General features: G+C 38.5%; 1 protein-coding gene across 1 annotated transcript in view; it reads left to right on the top strand.

The window, feature by feature from the left end:
- LOC126756581 (peptidylglycine alpha-hydroxylating monooxygenase) overlaps positions 1 to 20,942 on the top strand; it is a 38,184-nt gene that overhangs the window by 7,710 nt on the left and 9,532 nt on the right. The window contains exons 3-6 of the mRNA XM_050469771.1: positions 2,268 to 2,355; positions 12,373 to 12,445; positions 18,790 to 18,922; positions 20,416 to 20,464. Of these exons, the coding sequence (XP_050325728.1) occupies positions 2,268 to 2,355; positions 12,373 to 12,445; positions 18,790 to 18,922; positions 20,416 to 20,464 (343 nt within the window). The remainder of the gene's footprint in view (positions 1 to 2,267; positions 2,356 to 12,372; positions 12,446 to 18,789; positions 18,923 to 20,415; positions 20,465 to 20,942) is intronic.

Raw genomic sequence — 20,942 nt, 5'->3', positions numbered from 1 at the left:
TTCGTACATATCTCGGAAACTACTACAGCTATGTCAACCAAACTCTATAGAGTCGTTTCCTTCAGGCATTTTCCATATACAGTTCAAAAATGGAAGAAATCGGATAATAACCACGCCCACCTCCTATACAAAGGTTATGTTGAAAGTCACTAAAAGTGCGTTAACCGACTAACAAAAAACGTCAGAAACACTAAATTTTACGGAAGAAATGGCAGAAGGAAGCTGCACCCAGGCTTTTTTAAAAATTGAAAATGGGCGTGGCGTCGCCCACTTATGGACCAAAAACCATATCTCAGGAGCTACTCCACCAATGAAATTCGGTATATATTATTTTCTTAACACCCTGATGACATGTACGAAATATGGGTGAAATCAGTTGACAACCACACCTTCTTCCAATATAACGCTATTTTGAATTTCATCTGATGCCTTCTCTGTATAATATATACTACATTAGGAAATGAAAATACAAAGTACACAAATTGATCTAATCTAATTAATTTTACTGCAAAATAAAAAAATATGTAAATGACGGATAATGAAATCTCGATTATCACTTTATCATGCGAGAGTATAAAATGTTCGGTGACACCCGAACTTAGCCCTTCCTTACTTGTTTATTTATAATAAAACATTTCTAATGATGAAACATGTTGGAATAACGATTTTTATTTAATATTTTATAGCATAACCGTTATTTTTAATTACTGTACTGCATATATACGTATTTGACATGGAAGATATATGATTGTAAAAAACTTTCTGTAGAATGCTTAACCAGGATTGTTTTGCAATTCGAACAAGTTTTTTTTCTCCATTTACAATTCTATCTATTTATTCTGTTTTTTGTAATCTCCCATTCATTCATTTTAATGCAGTATTTAATAATAATTTTTTTTTAATTAAAGGGAATTTTTATATCCATCCATAAATAAACAATTTATCTTTAGTACTTTTTTTACATATATCCAAAATTGTAATTCGGAGTATAGGAGAGGGGTTTAGTATTCATAGCCAACAGTCTAATATGGTTTGTCCGACCAGTATATCACTCTATATCTATCTTTATTAGTTTATCATATATTATTTATAAAGGACTTACCGTGTTTGGATTATAACAGGTTTTTCAATAAAGACACTACAAAAGTAGACCGATAGGGACAGCAAACGACGCCTTAATTTTTTCCCGCTCTTTGGACATTTCTCGTCAGTAAAGCTTGCCATTTCATATTGGAAATATATACCATCCAACAACGAGTCAAAATTATTAAAATTTACTATCGCAATTCGGAGTCAGTGGCATCAATTTGAAGAGCGCTACGTTCAATTAAGGTCGTCATAATCGTCCTGTCAGATAAACAGTTGAGCCTCTAGTGGAAAAGTTTTAATCCACAGGCACAGCACAAAATGTTCTCGTGTCAGTGAGACAAAGAATTCCCCGAAGTGTCGAGAATATTGGTGGCTTACATTCTTACGAAATCAAATTGGTGCAAGAACTGAAGCTCGTCAATATGCCTTATTGGTCAGGCAGCAATCCACGTTTTTCATGAGTCACCATTGCATCCCGAAAAAATTATGGTTCATTGAGCCGTACTTCTTCTGTGAAGGTCAAGACCGGCACGTTTCTGTGAATATGGACTTGGACAATATGTGGTTCCAACAGGACGGCGCCACAAGCCACACAGCGAATGTCAAAATCGATTTATTGAAAACCAAGTTTGGTGCACGTGTAATCTCACGAAATGGCCCAGTGAATTGATCGCCTAAGTCGTGCGATTTGATACCGTTGCACTATTTCATGTGAGGCTACGTCAAGTCTATGGTCTATGCCAACTATCCAGCGACTATTGATCAACTTCGTACGAATATCGAACGTGAAATTGCAGCAGTATAGGCCGATTTATGATTGAAAATCGTCGAAAATTGGGTTCAGCGTCTGGATTTCTGCAAGTGTGCCCGTTGATGGCCATGCAAAAGAAATCGAGTTCCCTACATAATGGCATCGAACGTACTTTCACAGGAATAAAGAATTTCATTGATATCCCAAACCATTGTTGGTTTATTAAAAAAAAAAAAAAGCTTTTATAGCGTTCTTATGGAAAAACCAGTTAGATGTGTATTGATATTGTCCATTTTATGTTCATGTTTATTTCATTGTGAACAAGTTTCAAAATTAGCTTTTAATAAATTTCTATTTACTTACATATATAAGTTCTAAGTTGTTATATACATAATATATAATAATGTTTTGTTTTGATTTATTTCAGTTGGCTATGAACCAAATGCAACAATGAATACGGCACATCATATGTTAGTGTATGGTTGCGGTGAACCTGGGGCTACCAAACCAGTTTGGTAAGTTCAATGACGCTATAATTGATATAAGTCGCTGCAGTATTACTGAAGATCATTTTTGGTATTACTATAGATTTAGGTTGCTTTGCTTTTTTATGGATTTTTCTTGCTAAAATGCAGTGTCAGTATGTTTGTGTTATCGGAGCGAAAATGAGCTTCAAACAAAGAGCCAACATAAATTTTTTTTTTAAATTGGTAAAACTTTTACCGAAACGTTTCAATTGATCAAACAAGTGCCTTACCAACATTCGAAGGACGATTATTTGACCAAAAATCACATTTTAACCATTAACCACCACGTGCGACTTCTTCCTTTTCGGAAAAATGCATTTGCCCATGAAAGGAAAGCGTTAAGCAGGCGTTAAGGTCATTTAAAAGGCTTGCACCGGCATACTGGCGGCCATACCGGCCAACGAGCTAAAACACTCGTTCGACATGCTTTTGGACCGGGCAAAAAGCTGTATTGAAGCAGAAGGAGACTATTTTGAATAAAATAAATTGATTTTGCCGAAAAAACCATTTTTTTTTTTTTGAGTCCTGTTTACTTTGGAACGCACCTTGTAGAAAAAATTGCAAAAGATTGTTGTCAAAAATTTCAAATAGTAAGAAAGTATAGAAACAATAGTTTGAAGTGGCATGCAGCACAAGATTTTAAATTTAACTCGCAAATAACAGTGAAGACAAGTAAGGAAGGGCTAAGTTCGGGTGTTACCGAACATTTTATACTCTCGCATGAAGTGATAATCGAGATTTCATTATCCGTCATTTACATATTTTTCAAATACCGTATTTGTGGAAAGTTTTATTCCGTTATCATCATTGGTTCCTAATGTATATATTATACAGAGAAGGCATCAAATGGAATTCAAAATAGCGTTATATTGGAAGAAGGCGTGGTTGTGAATCGATTTCACCCATATTTCGTACAAGTCATCAGAGTGTTAAGAAAATATTATATACCCAATTTCATTGAAATCGGTCGAGGAGTTCCTGAGATATGGTTTTTGGTCCATAAGTGGGCGACGCCACGCCCATTTTCAGTATAAAAAAAGCCTGGGTGCAGCTTCCTTCTGCCATTTCTTCCGTAAAATTTAGTGTTTCTGACGTTTTTTGTTAGTCGGTTAACGCACTTTTAGTGATTTTCAACATAACCTTTGTATGGGAGGTGGGCGTGGTTATTATCCGATTTCTTCCATTTTTGAACTGTATATGGAAATGCCTGAAGGAAACGACTCTATAGAGTTTGGTTAACATAGCTATAGTAGTTTCCGACATATGTACAAAAAACTTAGTAGGGGCGGGGCTACGCCCACATTTCCAAAAAAATTACGTCCAAATATGCCCCTCCCTAATGCGATACTTTGTGCCAAATTTCACTTTAATATCTTTATTTATGGCTTAGTTATGACACTTTATAGGTTTTCGGTTTTCGCCATTTTGTGGGTGTGGAAGTGGGCCGATTTTGCCCATCTTCGAACTTGGAGCAAGAAATACGTGTACCAAGTTTCATCATAATATCTCAATTTTTACTCAAGTTACAGCTTGCACGGACGGACGGACGGACGGACAGACAGACATCCGGATTTCAACTCTACTCGTCACCCTGATCACTTTGGTATACATAACCCTATATCTATCTCTTTTAGTTTTAGGACTTACAAACAACCGTTATGTGAACAAAACTATAATACTCTCCTTTGCAACTTTGTTGCGAGAGTATAAAAATTCATGACGCGTTCAACATAGTTAGGGGTTTCACATAGTCTCATAAAGTTATAAGTTATAACGATCCGAAAACATAGCGTTCAGAGTTGTATTTGCGTAAACTTATTTTAGTATGCAATGCAACAACAAATTTTTTAAACTAGTATAAAAATGTATGATGTTATGATCTTGCGACGCTTTATGAAACGGTGTGCGTACCTTAAGTGTTTTTTAAATAATTATAGCTCTCGAAATATATGAGTATATTTTGTTTACAAGCCAACGTTGAAAAAAAAAAAAATAACGACAAGTAATTGTAGGGTGCTTTGTGCTATATTTTCGTATATCGAACTTACTACACTTCTTACTATAATACAATGATTTTTCGATCGATTTCTGTCAGTTTATATTAATTTAAAGTTTATTTTCAGTTTAAAGTGTTTTAAAAGCGTGTGTTTTTATTTTTAACTATATTTTTTTTAAGTTAATTTTTGCCAACTTTGGTGCATGTCCTTACGGAACAAATCTAAAGAATACAACTTTATGTTATGTTTTCCCCAACAAGTGAACGGTCAAAGTGTACGGTCAACAGTCGAGTGTGCTCCTCAATCAAGTGTTTCTGTCACACGGCAAACCATCTGCACCGCAGAGTTGTAGGTGGTCAGAAACAAAACAAAAAACTAAATGATAAAATTATAAGCGAAAGCGATATCCGTGCCTAGAGGCAACGCGAACAAGATGCACGTCGGCTCTCCGTCCAGCGCAACAATGTATACTTTTCAGTCAGGTCTCAAAGTGACAGTGAAAGCGTAAAAACAAATTCATCGTGCACCCTTCAATTCCCTCAAAATTTAAGAGTCCGATCTTGTTCAATGTCAACGATTCCAACGGCAGAGCTCGTTATGGCTGATGTTGTACAAGTTGAGGTCAGTGCATGCTCTAACTCCGGCAACAAAAGCAAAGTACAAGATGCAAAAACCCAAACACCTCAAAAAGTGGCTATACAAACCGGAATAGATCGGTACATTACCATCAAGCGTAAGCTTAGTCCTCAAAACTCAACAAACGCTAAGAAAAAAATAAACCGAGGAAATGGAACTGAGCCATTAAGCACAAATCGATTTTCGCTTTTAAGTGACAATGTTGACGGTGAGAGTAACAAAACTCCTGAAAGGGTTACAAAAGTCACTAACACCAAACCAGCGCCAATATACGTAAGAGAGGAAAAATCTGGCGTCCTCGTTAAAATATATACTCAGCTTATCGGCAATAACAACTTTCATATAGTTCCGCTGTCGAAGGAAAACATTCGAGAAACGAAAGTGCAAATATACTCCGCACAGAACTTTCGTAAATTGTCCAAATATATAAATGAGAAAAAAAATTAAATTCTACACTTATCAACTTAAAAGTGCGAGAGGACTGCAAGTTGTTATTAAAGGTATTGAGCCAAGTGTTGAACCCATGTAAATCCTCGAAACACTCGAAAGATCACGGTTTTAACCTAACAAATGTTACAAATATCTTTAATAAAAACAAAATCCCACAGCCTATGTTCAAAGTTGAGCTTGAACTGGAATACAAACAACTGGGAAAAAAGTGTGTGCACCACATTTATAAAATTCAATATTTGTTCCATCGTGGAACACTGTGGAGGAACCGCATAAAAGAAACGGCCCTGTACAATGTATCAATTGCCAAGAGTATGGTCACACCAAGTCTTACTGCACACTTCGCGCAGTGTGTATAGCTTGTGGAGAGTTGCATGACTCTGCCACTTGCACGTCGAACAAAAAATACCCAAATGCAAAAAAGTGTGGAAACTGCGGTGGAAACCACACAGCAAACTAAAGAGGTTGTCCAGTCTATAAGAAGCTAAAAAACGGATCAACCAACGTGTAGTCTCCGAACGCAATCATAATGTACCGAACGTTGTATCCTCCAATCTGAGTCCGCTGATAGCTCCATCAATAACCGTCAAGGGCGTATCGTTTGCTAACGTCTTAAAATCAAGCTTAGGAAAACACACTGCTGCAACTACTTGCTTACCGAAGTTCAAAATAATGAGCTAGCTTAAAATTGTTTTATGTAATGCAAATGGTATTCCTCGCCATAAACTAGAGCTGTCAAAATTTCTTAACGACAAGGAAATTGATATAATGCTTCTTGCAGAAACTCACCTAACTAATAAATATAACTTGAATATATTGGGATATACCACCTATTGTACGAATCATCCAGGTCAATCAGTAGTCTCATTAAACACCATTCTTTAACTGGAACTGCTGAGAATTATCTGCAAGCAACATCAATATGCGTGCAGACAAAGCAAGGTGACATTTCTGTGACCGCCGTATATTGTCCCCCAGTTTCACGATAACAGAAAAGAGCAACTTTATTTATGTTTTGTTCGTCGAGAGAGGACTTTCTTCAAATGCCTCGCTGAAGTAGCACCTTTCAATTGCTTGCAGGCTGACATTATTAGTGGTGTTAATGCCCTGACTGGGGTGGTGTTCCCTTTATGGATTGGGCAAAGGCAATTATTCAATCGCCCTTATATTTTACAAAGAAGCTGATGCATGATTACGTTCTTCCTGGTGTTTGAAAGCCTACATATTGGCCCCAGCCCTTTGTTGTTCTTGCCGGATATATTTGAACTTCTTCATGGTAATTAGAAAAATTCCTCCATCGTCATTAGTTGGGGAAACAAGTTCTCCTTCTCATCAGACCACTCACAGCAGTTCTCTTCACTTTGTGGCATCAGTCACTCTATAAAGAGTTACCCTAGATGCTCACGTCAAAAGCTACAAACTGGTTAAAGTATAAAAAATACATCAGCACACACACAGAACTCAAACCAAATTTAGATACACCGGCGATATTGAAAACACCAACGCAGCATTCGAATCAACCATCATAACAGCCGCCAAAATTTCAACTCCTCAAAAAGGTTATATGGAAAACAAACAGCATAGCCTAACTGTTTAAATGAGTTAAGCCTCCCCCCACTCTACCTGAGAAAACTGACAAACCCTATTGTAATAAAATCAGCTCATTAAACATCATTCTTTAACTGGAACTGCTGATGACATCTGCAACACAACATCAAATTAAAACACACCACACATTTCTGTACCGCCATATTGTCCCCCACCGATCCAACAAAAGGAATGGACAACTCGAGAAAGCTCACACATTATAATCGATCTCACACAAGCCGCACATCAACATTCGCACATTAACATTCGCCTACAAGAGATTTGATTCCATACTGCTCCGCGTCAACACCATCTTTCGTTTATTTACTTCGTGCGGCATCAATCCTACATGCAACAAAATACGTACGATCAACTGATCTCACCGAATACTGTTTCGTCTGCTCACCGTATTATTTACATTTTTACATTATTTTAATTTTTTTTTATTGGTAAATATAAATGTCAAAGTTACTGATTTAAATTAAATTAATTCAAATTACATCCAAAAAAAACGAAAGCAGTTTTTCTCGCCCCCGTTTAAACACTAACTAATAGGGAAATTTAAATACTCGTATTACAAAAACGACGCCTACGAAGGTAGTGGCAGGTTCATAGATCACCAGCCTCAAAACAACTGATGAGTATATTCAAAAGCTGTCACCGACTAGTACAAAGCAGCCGTTGTGGAAAGCACATCAAACTCAAAGTGCGGCAGTAGAGTGTGAAATGCCAATACGTGACAATAATGGCAAATGGGCTCGAAGTGATGCAGAAAAATCAGCAACCTTCGCTGCTCATCTAAAAAATGTCTTCCAGCCAAACCCAGAAACTAATGACTTTACACTGTCAACCGTACCCTATTTGGTGGAATCTGAGCCAGTGAAATTCGTACCTGAAGAGATATCAACAATTATTATGGAGAAACTGAAACCAAGGAAAGCTCCTGGGCACGACTTAATTACTCCAAAAGTGATTATTGAGCTACCAAACTGTATGTTTTTCAATGCAATCACAAAACAAGCTCACTTTCCTCAACAATGGAAAAAGTCAACTATAGTGTTGTACATAAACCTGGAAAGGACAAAACGCAGCCATCCTCCTATAGGCCCATCAGCTTGCTATCGTGCATGTCAAAATTATTTGAAAGACTTCTTATGCTCCGCATTAAGCCACAACATAATACCATCTCACCAATTTGGCTTCAGGGAAAAGCATGGAACGATCGAGCAAGTACATAGGATCACATCTGAAATTCGAACAGCTTTTGAAAAACGGGAATATAGCTCTGCAATATTTCTTGAAAACGCGCAGGCTTTTGATGGAGTATGGCTAGATGGTCTTATGTATAAAATAAAAACACTACTCCCGCAAAACACCCTCAAACAATTAAAGTCCTACCTTTATGATCGAAATTTTGTAGTTCGATGTAATACCACTACATCTGAAGCCCAAACGATTGAAGCTGCTGTACCACAACGCAGTGTTCTTGGCCCAATGTTGTATGTTTTATACACTTCAGATATTCTAATAAACGGCCGCTTGACTATGTCTACTTTTGCCGATGACACTGCAATAATCAGCCGCTCCAAGTGCCCAATTCATGCAAATGCGCTCCTAAGAAATCGTATTGAAGCTGTGGCCAACTGGTTCGCAAACTGGAGGATAAAGGTTAACGAGCAAAAATGTAAGCACTTTACATTTACCCTAAACAAGAGCAGCTGTTCGCCTTTGACACTAAACAACACACAAATACCACAAACCCATCACGTTACTTATCTAGGGGTTCATGTGGATAGGCGACTTACTTGGCGAAACCACATAGAGGCTAAAAGGACTTATCTGAAGTTAACGGCAGGTTCTTTGCATTGGCTTATTAACTCTCGCTCACCCCTGAGTCTGGAGTATAAAGTCATTATATACAACACAGTTTTAAAACCGATTTGGACTTATGGATGTGAGCTGTGGGACAACGCGGAGCAGCAACATCGAAATTCTTCGTCGTGCGCAATCAAAAATTCTTCGTACAATCACCGGAGCACCGTGGTATATCCGAAATGAAAACATCCAACGCGACTTAATAATTCCAGACGTACGAACTGCAATAGAGCGGTGGGCTTTAATCTTTCACACAATACGTTCGATAGAACCTTATTCGCGATGTTGAGGAGGCTTATCCCACGTTAATTGGAGCAGATTGTGGGGTCTTCCTTTTTGTGGATTGGGCAGAGCACACTTAAATTCCAATCGTTCGCCGCCGTGTTTGAATAGCTTCAGACAGGTGATTGCTATTGGAACTTCTTCATGGTCAGGCAATGGAACGTCTGCTCCTCGTCATCGACGGGTGAATCGGGTTCGCCTTCTAATGGCGTTATGAATGCCATTCAGCTGGCTGAAGAAGTGTTCTCTCCACAATTTTCACGCCTCTTCAACTCTCTCCTCGTCGTACTTTTGCATTTTCCGAAAACCAATGGTTTCGGTTGCAGCTCTACGTAGCTTGAAATACCGTCCCACAGTTTCTTTATACCGAGTTGTTGACGAGTGCTCTCGGAGAGCAGCAGTGCAAAAGTAGAAAATAGTTCGGAAGTCTGTTGTGATAGCAGTTTCTCGGCGTCGAACCTTCCTTGTGTTCGTTTTTTGCTGCACAGAGGCGGGTGCGAATCTTGGCTGCTACAAGATAGTGGTCCGAGTCGATGTTACGACCTCGGAGCGTATGCACGTCTAGAACACTGGATACGTATCTTCCGTCTATTACAACATGATCGATCTGGTTGGTAGTTTTTTGATCCGGAGACAGCCAGGTAGCTTGATGAATCTTCTTGTGCTGGAATCTAGTACCACAGATAACCATATTTCGGGTCCCGGCGAAGCCGATCAGCCTCAACCCTTTTGGGGATGTTTCGTCGTGGAGGCTGAATTTACCGACCGTAGTGCCAAATATACCTTCTTTTCCCACCCTGGCGTTAAAGTCGCCAAGCACGATTTTGACATCGTGGCGGGGGCAGCTCTCATAAGCGCGCTCCAAGCGCTCATAGAAGGCATCTTTGGTCACATCGTCCTTCTCTTCCGTCGGGGCGTGGGCGCAAATCAGCGATATGTTGAAGAACCTCGCTTTGATGCGGATTGTGGCTAGACGTTCATTCACCGCAGTGAATGATAGTACTCGGCGACGGAGTCTCTCTCCCACCACGAATCCTACACCAAACTTGCGCTCCTTTATATGGCCACTGTAGTAAATGTCACAAGGACCTACTCGTCTCTGTCCTTGTCCCATCCATCGCATTTCTTGGACGGCGTTGATGTCAGCCTTTATTTTCGCGAGGACATCAACCAGCGGCCTTCCCAATTAAGGGTCCGGACATTCCAGGTGCATGCCCTTATATCGTAATCCTTATTTCGTTTGCCATGGTCGTCATCAAAAGGGTGGTCTCTCATCCCAGGCAGTTGGTAATCTTTCATTGGGGGGGCTTTTTAGGTGGCGGGTCCCAAACCCAGCGCACAAACCTATGTAGGCCTTCGAACGGATGTTCTTAGGCTACCCAGAGGATACTTGGTCAAAGACCGGAAGTCGTGAGCTGCTTGAGACATACATATGTAAAAAACTGGTTTCTGGCCACTTCCAAGTGAATGGCGATCAGAGAACTTTCCTGACTTGCGTGAACTTCTACACATGAGTCTATCCTCCATCAATCATCAGTTCCTTTTTTTATCTGTTCATACGTAATAAGTTTTACTATAAATTTCAAAAACAATGCGGTATTTTAAGAATTTTCGGCTGATTTGCATTTAAATGATATGTGTTCTTTCCATGATCCATAAAATTGGAATCCGTTCATTATTAAATGGGAATATTATTTACTTATTGTTTTGAATATATATTAATGGTATGAATATATATGTAGTAACGGTGTGTAGCAAAAGGGTGATATAGTAAAATGATAATTAATTGAGTGAAATACATTGCCTATTCTCCAAAAAATAAGGTGACATTGTATTTATTTTGAAAATTCCTTATTTAATCTTCCAAATAAATTTCATCCCCTTCAAAGTAATCCCCTGCCGATGCAAGTGCCGATGCAAGTGCATGCCAACGGATTTTCCAATCTTCGAAACACTGGTTGTAGTCACTTTCCGGGATGGCCTTCAGTTCCGTCTTTGCTGCGGCTTGAATCTCCTCTATCGTATAAAAACGGTGTCCCAGGAGCGGTCTTTTGAGCTTGGTGAACAGCCAGAAGTCGCACGGCGCCAGATCAGGTGAATACGGTGGTTGCGGAACGATATGGGTTGAGTTTTTGGCGAAGTGATCACGAATTACGAGGGCAGTATGGGATGGTGCATTATCGTGGTGTAAAAACCAAGAATTGTCTTTCCACAATTCCGGCCTTTTTATGCGGATAGCGTTACGCAAACGACGCATAACGTTCAAATAATATTCCTTGTTGACTGTTTGAACGGTTGGAAGGAATTCCCAATGCACAACACCACGATAATCGAAGAAAACAGTCAACATTACCTTGATTTTTGAGCGACTTTGGCTTTTTTTGAGCCTATTCGATATAGATCTAAGTCTCATCGCCAGTTATAATGCTTCATCAGCAAGGTTTTCGGTACCAGTCGAGATTTGAATTGTGGTATAGCCTTTCGATATGCCAACTTCATCAGCAAGGTCTCTAATTGTTAATCGACGGTTTTTCAACACCAAATCTTTGATTTGTTGAACGTGAGCTTCGTCGGTTGAGGTTGATGGTCGCCCTGGACGCTCTTCGTCTTCGACACGTTCACGGCCGGCTTGGAACTCACTATACCACTTGTAAACATTTTTTTTAGACGTAGCCTCATCACCAAAGGCTTTCTGCACCATCCTCAACGTATCCGCAGCAGAAAATTGATTCCGTAAACAAAATTTAATGCAAATTCTTTGCTCAACAAATATCGACATCGCAAAAAACGAAAAACTCACTTTTAGCAGCTCACAAAACGACACGTATCTCAAACACTAATGAATATTTTGACATGAAATTTGACATAAATGTGACTGACAGGACCTAAAAAAAAATAATTCTCCAAATCCTTCGACGCGCGCAGTTTAAATTCAAATATTTTATTTTTTGAGCACAGTAGTATGTACGTCTCTAGCTCTCTTATTAGTTGTATCGCATTATAAAATTATGAAATTTATTAAGTAGTAATGAAATTATTAAGTTTATTTTAATTACTTTAAATTAATAATAAGGATATGAATCCGGGTGGTATGGACACATAGTTCGTGTTATACATCTTCTCAATATAACAAAAAACATGGCCATACTCAAATATATTAAAGAAATATATTTTTTAGGAATTGTGGAGAGATGTCTAAAGAGTATTCTGCTGATTCAGCCAGTCCATGCGGTGTTCATTCACATTCACAGGTAAACACATGAACATACATAAGATACATAAGATAGTAGCTTATAAGTAATTTATTATAAGGCAAAAAATTGTACACATATAAATATAAATTTGTAAATGCACGATTTTTTTTGTTGGATTATTATATTCGAAATATTAACGAGCTGTCCTGTTCCCTGCCACAGCCATTTTGTTTGGTTCTATCGTTCTATTGCCAGAACTCTGAGCAAATAAAGTGTGCTATAATTATTAAGACAATAAGGAAAATGAAATTGTCCGTTAACAGATTAAACTTTGTTGTTATCCAAAATCAAAGGTATTAGTTTGCTTCTTATACCTTTAACTGGGCCGTTTCAAATTGAAATATTTTTAAAGTTTAAAATAAATTTCTTTTAATACTTTATATATTTTTATAATAAATATTTTGAATTGTTACAAGCATAAAATAACACAAACATATTTAAAAGATTATGACAACCAACCAACTTTAAAGATATGATTACAAGGTTGTCGCAACTTTTCCCCTATAAATGTGAGTTATAATAGATATAATAATTATTGTTAACTGCAATTAATAAAAAATATGACTCAATGTTGCCTAATGGATATAAACATCAACTAAAGTAACAAGAAAAACTGTTCGAAAGATTATTCTTCTATTAAAAAACATGCTCGCAACATCCTACATAACAAATTGAATAATTATATCTTGTAATAAAATTAAAAGCATTAATAAATGTATCTTCTTTAACGTATAAAAATTTTTCAGTTTCCGTTGTTTATCTTTTTGTTATAATAATATTTTTGCTGTACAGATTTTAAGTGAACAATGCTTTAATTTATTATAAGGCAAAAAATTGTCTTGATATAAATATAAATTTGTAAATGCCATTTTTTTATGCTTTTTTATTATATTCGAAATATTAAAATAAATAAAGATGTGCTATAATTATAAAGACAAGTAAGGGAAAATGAAATTGTCCGTTAACAGATTAAACTTTGTTTTATCCAAAATCTAAAGGTATTAGTTTGAACTTAGTTCTGAAATTGGCTGTATTTTGATAACTATGTACACGCAGTCCTTATCTTTTTATATCACTTTAACGCATTTTTGCAGCGCAAATAAATCAAACCATTTATCTCCGTTATGCTTTTTATTTTGTAGCAAATGATATTGCCGAACGTGCAGTTTTGGAATTGATCTGCATGGATATAAAGAACTACATCGAATTTATTGGGTCCAAAAAGAAGCATTCAAACTCGAGATGCTAAGTCAATCAGAACATCAATGTTTTCTTACTATTGATTTGATGTCTGACTTCAGTGATCAAAATAAGCGGCTAAGAATAATTTTCACTACGGACAATGACAGTGATTAAACAGCATTCAACGGTTTTTTTAATAAATCTACCTATTTTCTATTTTCTTCTCTTTTATATATGGTTTTTGTTTTGTATTTTTTATTTTGTTATGAATGAATAAATCATATGTCTGAAATTTGAAACTTATTGTATTGTCTTTGAATATTTTTTGCGTGTATATTTTGTTATACGCGATATTTTTTATATTCGGATCCAATTCATCAGTTAATATTGGAAAACTAACCATTTTTACGCGATTAGTGACAGAACCAAAAATCGCGTAAAAAAAGGACTGAGTGTATGTACTTAGTCCTTGGATTTTGCTCTGTCGTAATTTTGCCATGTCTGTTTCGTTATCCTGTATTTGATTGTAGATCTCCATCTATTCTGCGCTGTTTGTTTAAATTGAGTATGGAGCTCTCTCTTGATCGCTCCTGACGGAGATGGTATTATCTCTGCTTGGGATTCGTCTAGAAAGGCTCTTGACGTAGACAACTCGTCTGCGTTTTCGTTGCCAAAAATGTTAGTATGACCGGGAACTCAAATTATGGACAAGTCGATCTGACCTGCTTAAAGCAGTGCTTGGTTTGTTTACTACGATGGAGTTGATCATTGGCAATAGAACTTCACAGGCCTTCTCTATGCCCGGTACTTCCGCTTGGAAGATACTAGCTGAGTTATGTAGATCGTGAGATATCACGAATTTTGGAGAATACCCCTGTCCCTACACCGCAGTCCATATCAGACCCGGCGGTATAAATTGAGGTAGAAAAGTCCTCCCCTACTAAACATTTTCTCCATTCTCGTCTAGAGGATATTCTCTCCTGGAAGTTCCTATTGAAGTCCAACCTTAGAAGGATATGTTGGTTACTGGAGCATGTCCTGCGCATCAATCGATAACTCTTGTACATGCTGCTCTCGGAATTCCATTTAACTTCTTGTTATTATATTGCTTATACCACCAAACCAGTAAGGATTGGTGTAATGACGTACGTCTATATCCACAGAACTACATATATGCGGTTTTAGGCTCCAGTTCCTGCTGAGTATCCTTTTGCACGTATAATACGCTATATAAGCTTTCCTAATGCGTTTCTCAATATTCATTTCAGTTTGGTATCTACCTCGATCCCAAATTCTTCGCTGTGGGGGATAGAGGAATCGTAGTACCATCGAGTGAGAGAAGTTTAAATTAAGATATTTTGGTTTATAGCATCAGCTACGTCTTACTAGGGTTAACACCTGGTCAATTTTTCGTGGCCAATAAGTGTATTCCAACGCAGGATAACTCTTGCCAACAGGTGCTAAGTAGGCAATTGAAAAGTAAAGTCCTCTCTCGACGAACAAAAACCAAACTCTATAAGTCGCTCATAATTCCCGTCCTGCTATATGAAGCAGAGGCTTGGACGATGACATCAACTGATGTATCGACGTTGAGAGTTTTCGAGAGAAAAGTTCTGCGAAAGATTTATGGTCATTTGCGCATTGGCCACGGCGAATATCGCATCCTCCTTTATGTTGCTAAGGGCTTTTTCTATGTCTATTGTATGTATATTGCTTTAGGGGTAAAGAATTCTCTGTTACGTTTGCTAATTTACTACTTCGTGCAGGGTAGTTTCTGTTTATCGATCCTAAATTTATGCATGTTGTGCAGTCGATAAATGATTCATCTGATGTGCATATCCATTAGTATCTCTAGGACCTTCAGTATGAACTAGGTGAAGCTTATGGGCTAAAGTCTTTGGCATTATCGTGTGTTCTCTTTGGTTCTGGTATGAACACCACCCAGACCCTTTTTTATTCTACTATTTCTTTCTTGATTATGAGACCGGACTGGTCTACCATGCTTGTAGCTTGCTTTGTTTGAACATCTATTGTCGTGGGCCTAGGAAGTGCGTGTTCATTAGAATTTCAAGTTATTCTCCAGCAGAGAAGGTCCAAGCATTTAGCTATGCCTTTAAATATGCAATATTGGTATGTTCTTTGGATATTATATTACTCAGCCTGGCGGATTATTTGCAATTTTTTATTGATAAAGAGAAATACTTCCATGTCTGCCTTTCTTTTTCTAGCGGCTTGTTTGTATACCTTCATGATATCTTTATAAGGCTGCCAAATTTTAGTCTTATAACTTTCATTGAAGGTTAGTTGGGTTCTTAAGGTCAGGCATAGATAGCTCCTCGGGGACCTTCCAGTCATCAGCGATAAAGCTATTTGTTTCCGTTGATAGTATGAAATCCAGCACTTTCTCCCACCCTGAAAATCTATCCGAACTAGGGAATATGAATGCTGGTTTATCGCCTCTATTACAAGTGCCTTATTTGCTATTTAGGAAGTATTGTAAAAGTGACTCACCTCTGATGTTCGTACAAGAGCTTCTCCATAGCGTGGTTTCTCAACTTTAATAAGTTGCCACTCGTCTATCCCGAGAATACATTTTTTTTGAGCTTTATACACCGGATGAGTTTTTAGTGGGTATGGGCTTCAGTTTAATTCCTTCAAATGCGTCGTTGATTTTACCAACGCTACCCATTAAGAAGTCCAAGGAGTTCTGGTCCGCACACCTAAGGGTTTCGGAAGGGTCAAACTCAGGGTGGGAACTTGCCGTACGTAGCTGAGGACTAGATTCGCCAACCTAACGTCGATCTCCACCCATCTCTCCTGAATGGTGTTTGGCGAGGAGGAGGACTCGTCTATGATGAATACTGGAAGTCTGTCCTTGGCCATACCACTGAAAGGCTTTGCTGTATTTTTGGCGGGGTTTCCAGCGAGTCGTTATGGGGAACTGTTCCCTTCTTCTGTTAGCTGCTCTGCCTTATAGTTTCCGCAGGAAGTTGCGATGGCTTCATTTTCAGGAGACTTTCGTACTCCACAATTTGCATCAACCAAGGCGCCGGCAGCCTGATTTTTGGCGATTTTCTCAAGTGCAAAAACTGCTCTCTGTACAGGCTTTTCCACATTTGATTTTGAAATCGCTGTATTTCACTTTAGGCGGCCAGAGTACTTCGATTGGCATTCACGGCCGCCTCACAGGTGACTGATGTCACTGTGTATTGTGGCTGGGCCAACCGGTAGTACTCTACCGTCCTCTGACTGAGCTTTTCATGAGCTGGGCATGTTTGGTTGCAGTGCCGTGGGGAAGGAGCTCCAGTCATGGTAAGCAATGCATCCGAAATGGGAACGCACATTACTTTTACGAGCTAAGAGATGGATAAATAAATCCTCTGTTTTACGACAGTCGGGTGGAAATTGAATAGCTGATCGCGAACAGTCTCCTCCTTCTGTACGCATACCGGCTCTGCAGACGAGTGGCCAACCCTTTTCGGCTAACTTCTTCTTCTTCTTTACTGGTTTAGACACTGCCTCCGCGGTTATATCCGAGTTAACAATAGCGCGCCATTCGTTTCTCCCTTTTGCTAAGTATGCTAATTGGAGACTCCAAGCGAAACCAGGTCCTTTTCCACTTAGTATTTCCAAAGGAGTGGAGGTCTTCCTGTTCCTCTGCTTCTCTTAATTCGCTGAACTCGTAACGTCGACTCATCAGATGTTGTCATCGTCCATGCCTCTGCACCATATAGCAGGACGGCAATAATGAGTGACTTATAGAGTTTGGTTTTTGTTCGTCGAGAGAGGACTTTACTTCTCAATCGCCTACTTAGTCCGAAGTAGCACCTATTGGCAAGAGTTATTCTGCGTTGGATTTCGATGCTGACAGTATTGTTGGTGTTGATGGACGGAACTATCAACGATTTCGAAGTTATGAAGTGAGATCCTAGTCGCGAGTGCGACGACTGTTTTTTTTTTGATGACAGAAGATATTTCGTCTTGCCCTCGTTCACTACCAGACCCATTTGCTTCGCTTCCTTAACATTCTCGCGAAAGCAGAACGAACGGTGCGGTCGTTGAGGCCAATTATATCGATGTCATCGGCGTACGCCAGCAGTTGTTCACTATTATAGAAGATAGTACCCTCCCTATTTAGCTCTGCAGTTCGAATTATTTTCTCCAAGAGCATATTGAAAAAATCGCTCCATAGGGAGTCGCCTTGTCTGAAACTTCGTTTGGTATTGATCGGCTCGGAGAGGTCAGTTTACAGAGCCATTTGGGATACCAAATGCAGACATCGCATCATAAAGGCAGCTGCATTTCGTCCTGTCAAAAGCAGCTTTACAATCGATGAAGAAGTGGTGTGTGTTAATACTCTTTTCACGGGTCTTCCAAGATTTGACTCATTGTGAATATCTGGTTAGTTGTTGATTTCCGAGGCCTAAAGCCCGACTGATAACGTCCAATCAGTTTGACAACGGTTGACTTTATACTTTCACACAATACGCTCGATATAACCTTATATGCGATATTGATGAGACTTATCCCACGTTAGTTGGCGCAGATTGTGGGGACTCCCTGTTTGTGGATGAAGCCATGTGTAAAAGTTTACGCAAGTGATTAAAGTTCTCTCATTGCCCTTCATTTGGAAGTGGCCAGAAACGATTTTACATATGGCTCAAACAGGTCACAACTTCCGGTCCTAGACCAAGTATCGTCTGGGTAGCCAAAGAACATCGGTTTCAATGCGAGCTAAAGTAAGAAGGCAAAAACTTCCCTCCACAGGGTTGTGAGCTGGGCTTGGGAGCCGCCATGTAAAAAAGCCTCCCAATGAAAAATTTCCCAACAGCCTCGAATGTGAGACCCCCCTTTTCGGCTAACTCGTGGGACCAAATATGAACGACAACATTAACAAAAACAACAAATAGCATTTCGGCGACTAACGCTTCGACAAGGACAACGGCTGACTGTACGACCTATCGAATTCCTATAACGTAGAGCATGGAGCTCTTGCAGTAGATATCTAGGTGCTATATAGTAAATGTTCTCTTTCAAACAGGTCTATATTAAGCAATATATTGTTCTAGAAAGAAATCACCACGTAGCCTTTATGATAAGGAAATATGATACCAAAAATGAAACTGAAACTTTTTGTTGTATTTTGTCTTAATTTACAGATCTTATATGCATGGGCGAGAGATGCGCCTAAATTGGATTTACCCAATGGTGTTGGATTTAAGGTTGGTCTAAATACCCCAATCAAATATATTGTTCTTCAGGTTCACTACGCTCACATTGATAAATTTAAAGGTAAGATATTCCAATTTATTAGCCGAAGTTTTATAGTGTTAGTAAAGGCAAATCAAAACATGCTCAATATCATACACGGTTGTCTAGGTAAATAACATAACGGTGTCAAATGTTACCGTAATGTCTGTACAGGTATTTAAATAGAGTTTGCTTGAGATGGTGCATTTACTCAAAAAGGTTTTTGACGCCTGAATTCGTAGTACGTAGACAAAATTAAAAGTTAAATTAACTAGAGTGTTTCCTCGCTACCCCGCTCTATAGTTGCAAACTCCCTCAACTCATCAGAAGGCGTTACACAAGAAAGGATGCGCTCCTTCTTACCGCATACTACTATTGCTAAAGTAGAGAGCCACACAAAATCCCCAAGATGCTAGTCGGCAGCTCCTGTGAAAAGGACAATATTATGTTATGTTTGCAATGTACAAGGAAATCGTCCGACCTGTCAACAACAACACGACATCATTATTGTCGCCTTGGTATAGAGAAATGCAGACGAAGAAGCCTCAGACGTGTCAGAACACTTCACTCCTTATGATAAAAGAATGTCACCTGTTGTATCCTGTCAAACGCCTACATGGTTTCGGTTAGGGAACACAATGCACTCCAACAGTTTCTGATGGGATGCTTTCGCCGAACTTCGCATGAATGTAAAAATCTCTTTGCATGCCGAACGAATTCCACTCATCTAACACCCCTCTGCCGATGGTTACACTCCGTTAAAACAATACCGCTTTAACGTGCTCCACAAAAATGGGTAGTAAATACGAACAGCACTACCTGACTTGTTTTTGGGATTACGTGGTCTGGAGGAATGAGTCAAAATTAAATATTTTTGGTTTGAATAGCGGCAAGAAAGTGCCCCAATAAAGCATTAAATATAAAAGATTTAACTCCAACTGTTAAACGTGGATGTGGAAACGTGTTAGTATGGGGTTGTGTGACCACAACGGGAGTTGGGAAAAGGTGTATTAAATGATTTTACAGTGAACAAACACCTTTATTTAACAATTTTGAAGGAAAACCGCAAAGAGAGAGCATCCCAGCTAAGATTAGAGTAGAAAAGCTTTATATGTCAACAAGACAACGGTACTTGCAACACCTTATGTCATGATAATTCTCTTATACAACACTGAGAAACTACTTACGCCTCCCCAATTTCCGGATGTAAACCTTATATAACATACTGGCTTTGAACACCGCTTATGTAATTTTTGAAGGAGTGTGTTTTTCTAATAAATATGCATATTTGTGCCTAAAATGGATAAAAGTGGCTGAAAACTTGCCTTAGACCCCTAGGCGGTTGCCCCAGAACTTAACCCTTCCTTCCTTATTAGATATCCATACTATACTTATTTCATATTTACAATTAACACAAAAATTTTCCAATGAACGAAATCAGTCAAACAATGTATTATTATTAACTCGCTCAAAAGGTTAAATTCTTATGTGGCTAATTTGCCTTAAGTTCTTGTATGTTTATCTATATTTTCCAGATGGCAGCACTGACGATTCTGGCGTCTTCATTGATTACACATTAAGACCGTGAGTACCGCTTGGCTTCATATACGTATATAATAAAATAACATTGCATATTTTCAAGTTTCGGTTTCGGTAAAGACTCATTGGTTTCGGTAAAGACCCCATGTAAATAAGAATTGGATAGTAAGAACTTTTATTTTAAATTTAAAACCTATTCGTCGTAGTATTTTCTTATTGGTTGGTTCGTATGACTGTCAGTGACTTCTGTGTCAAATGTCACATCAAAAGAATTATTAGTGTTTAGTATACTTTTGTATTTCTAAAGTACATAAAGTGCATTCAGTTATTTTTAAGATGAGTGAAATTGTTCAACTTAGTAGCTTCATTAAATTTTGTGTTCGGAATTAAATTTATGGTGTTGAAACGTTCAGAATGTTGGAAAAAGCCTTCGGTGATAACTGTCGAGATCGAATTGACGACGAACAGATGGCCATCAACATCAACTGATGATCAACACGTCAATAGAATAAAGGAATTAGTG

Source organism: Bactrocera neohumeralis, chromosome 4, assembly GCF_024586455.1.
Source record: "Bactrocera neohumeralis isolate Rockhampton chromosome 4, APGP_CSIRO_Bneo_wtdbg2-racon-allhic-juicebox.fasta_v2, whole genome shotgun sequence".
Classification (NCBI taxonomy): Eukaryota; Metazoa; Arthropoda; class Insecta; order Diptera; family Tephritidae; genus Bactrocera; species Bactrocera neohumeralis.
The sequence above is the reverse complement of the archived record's forward strand: the minus strand, read 5'-3'. Positions and strand labels throughout refer to the sequence as shown.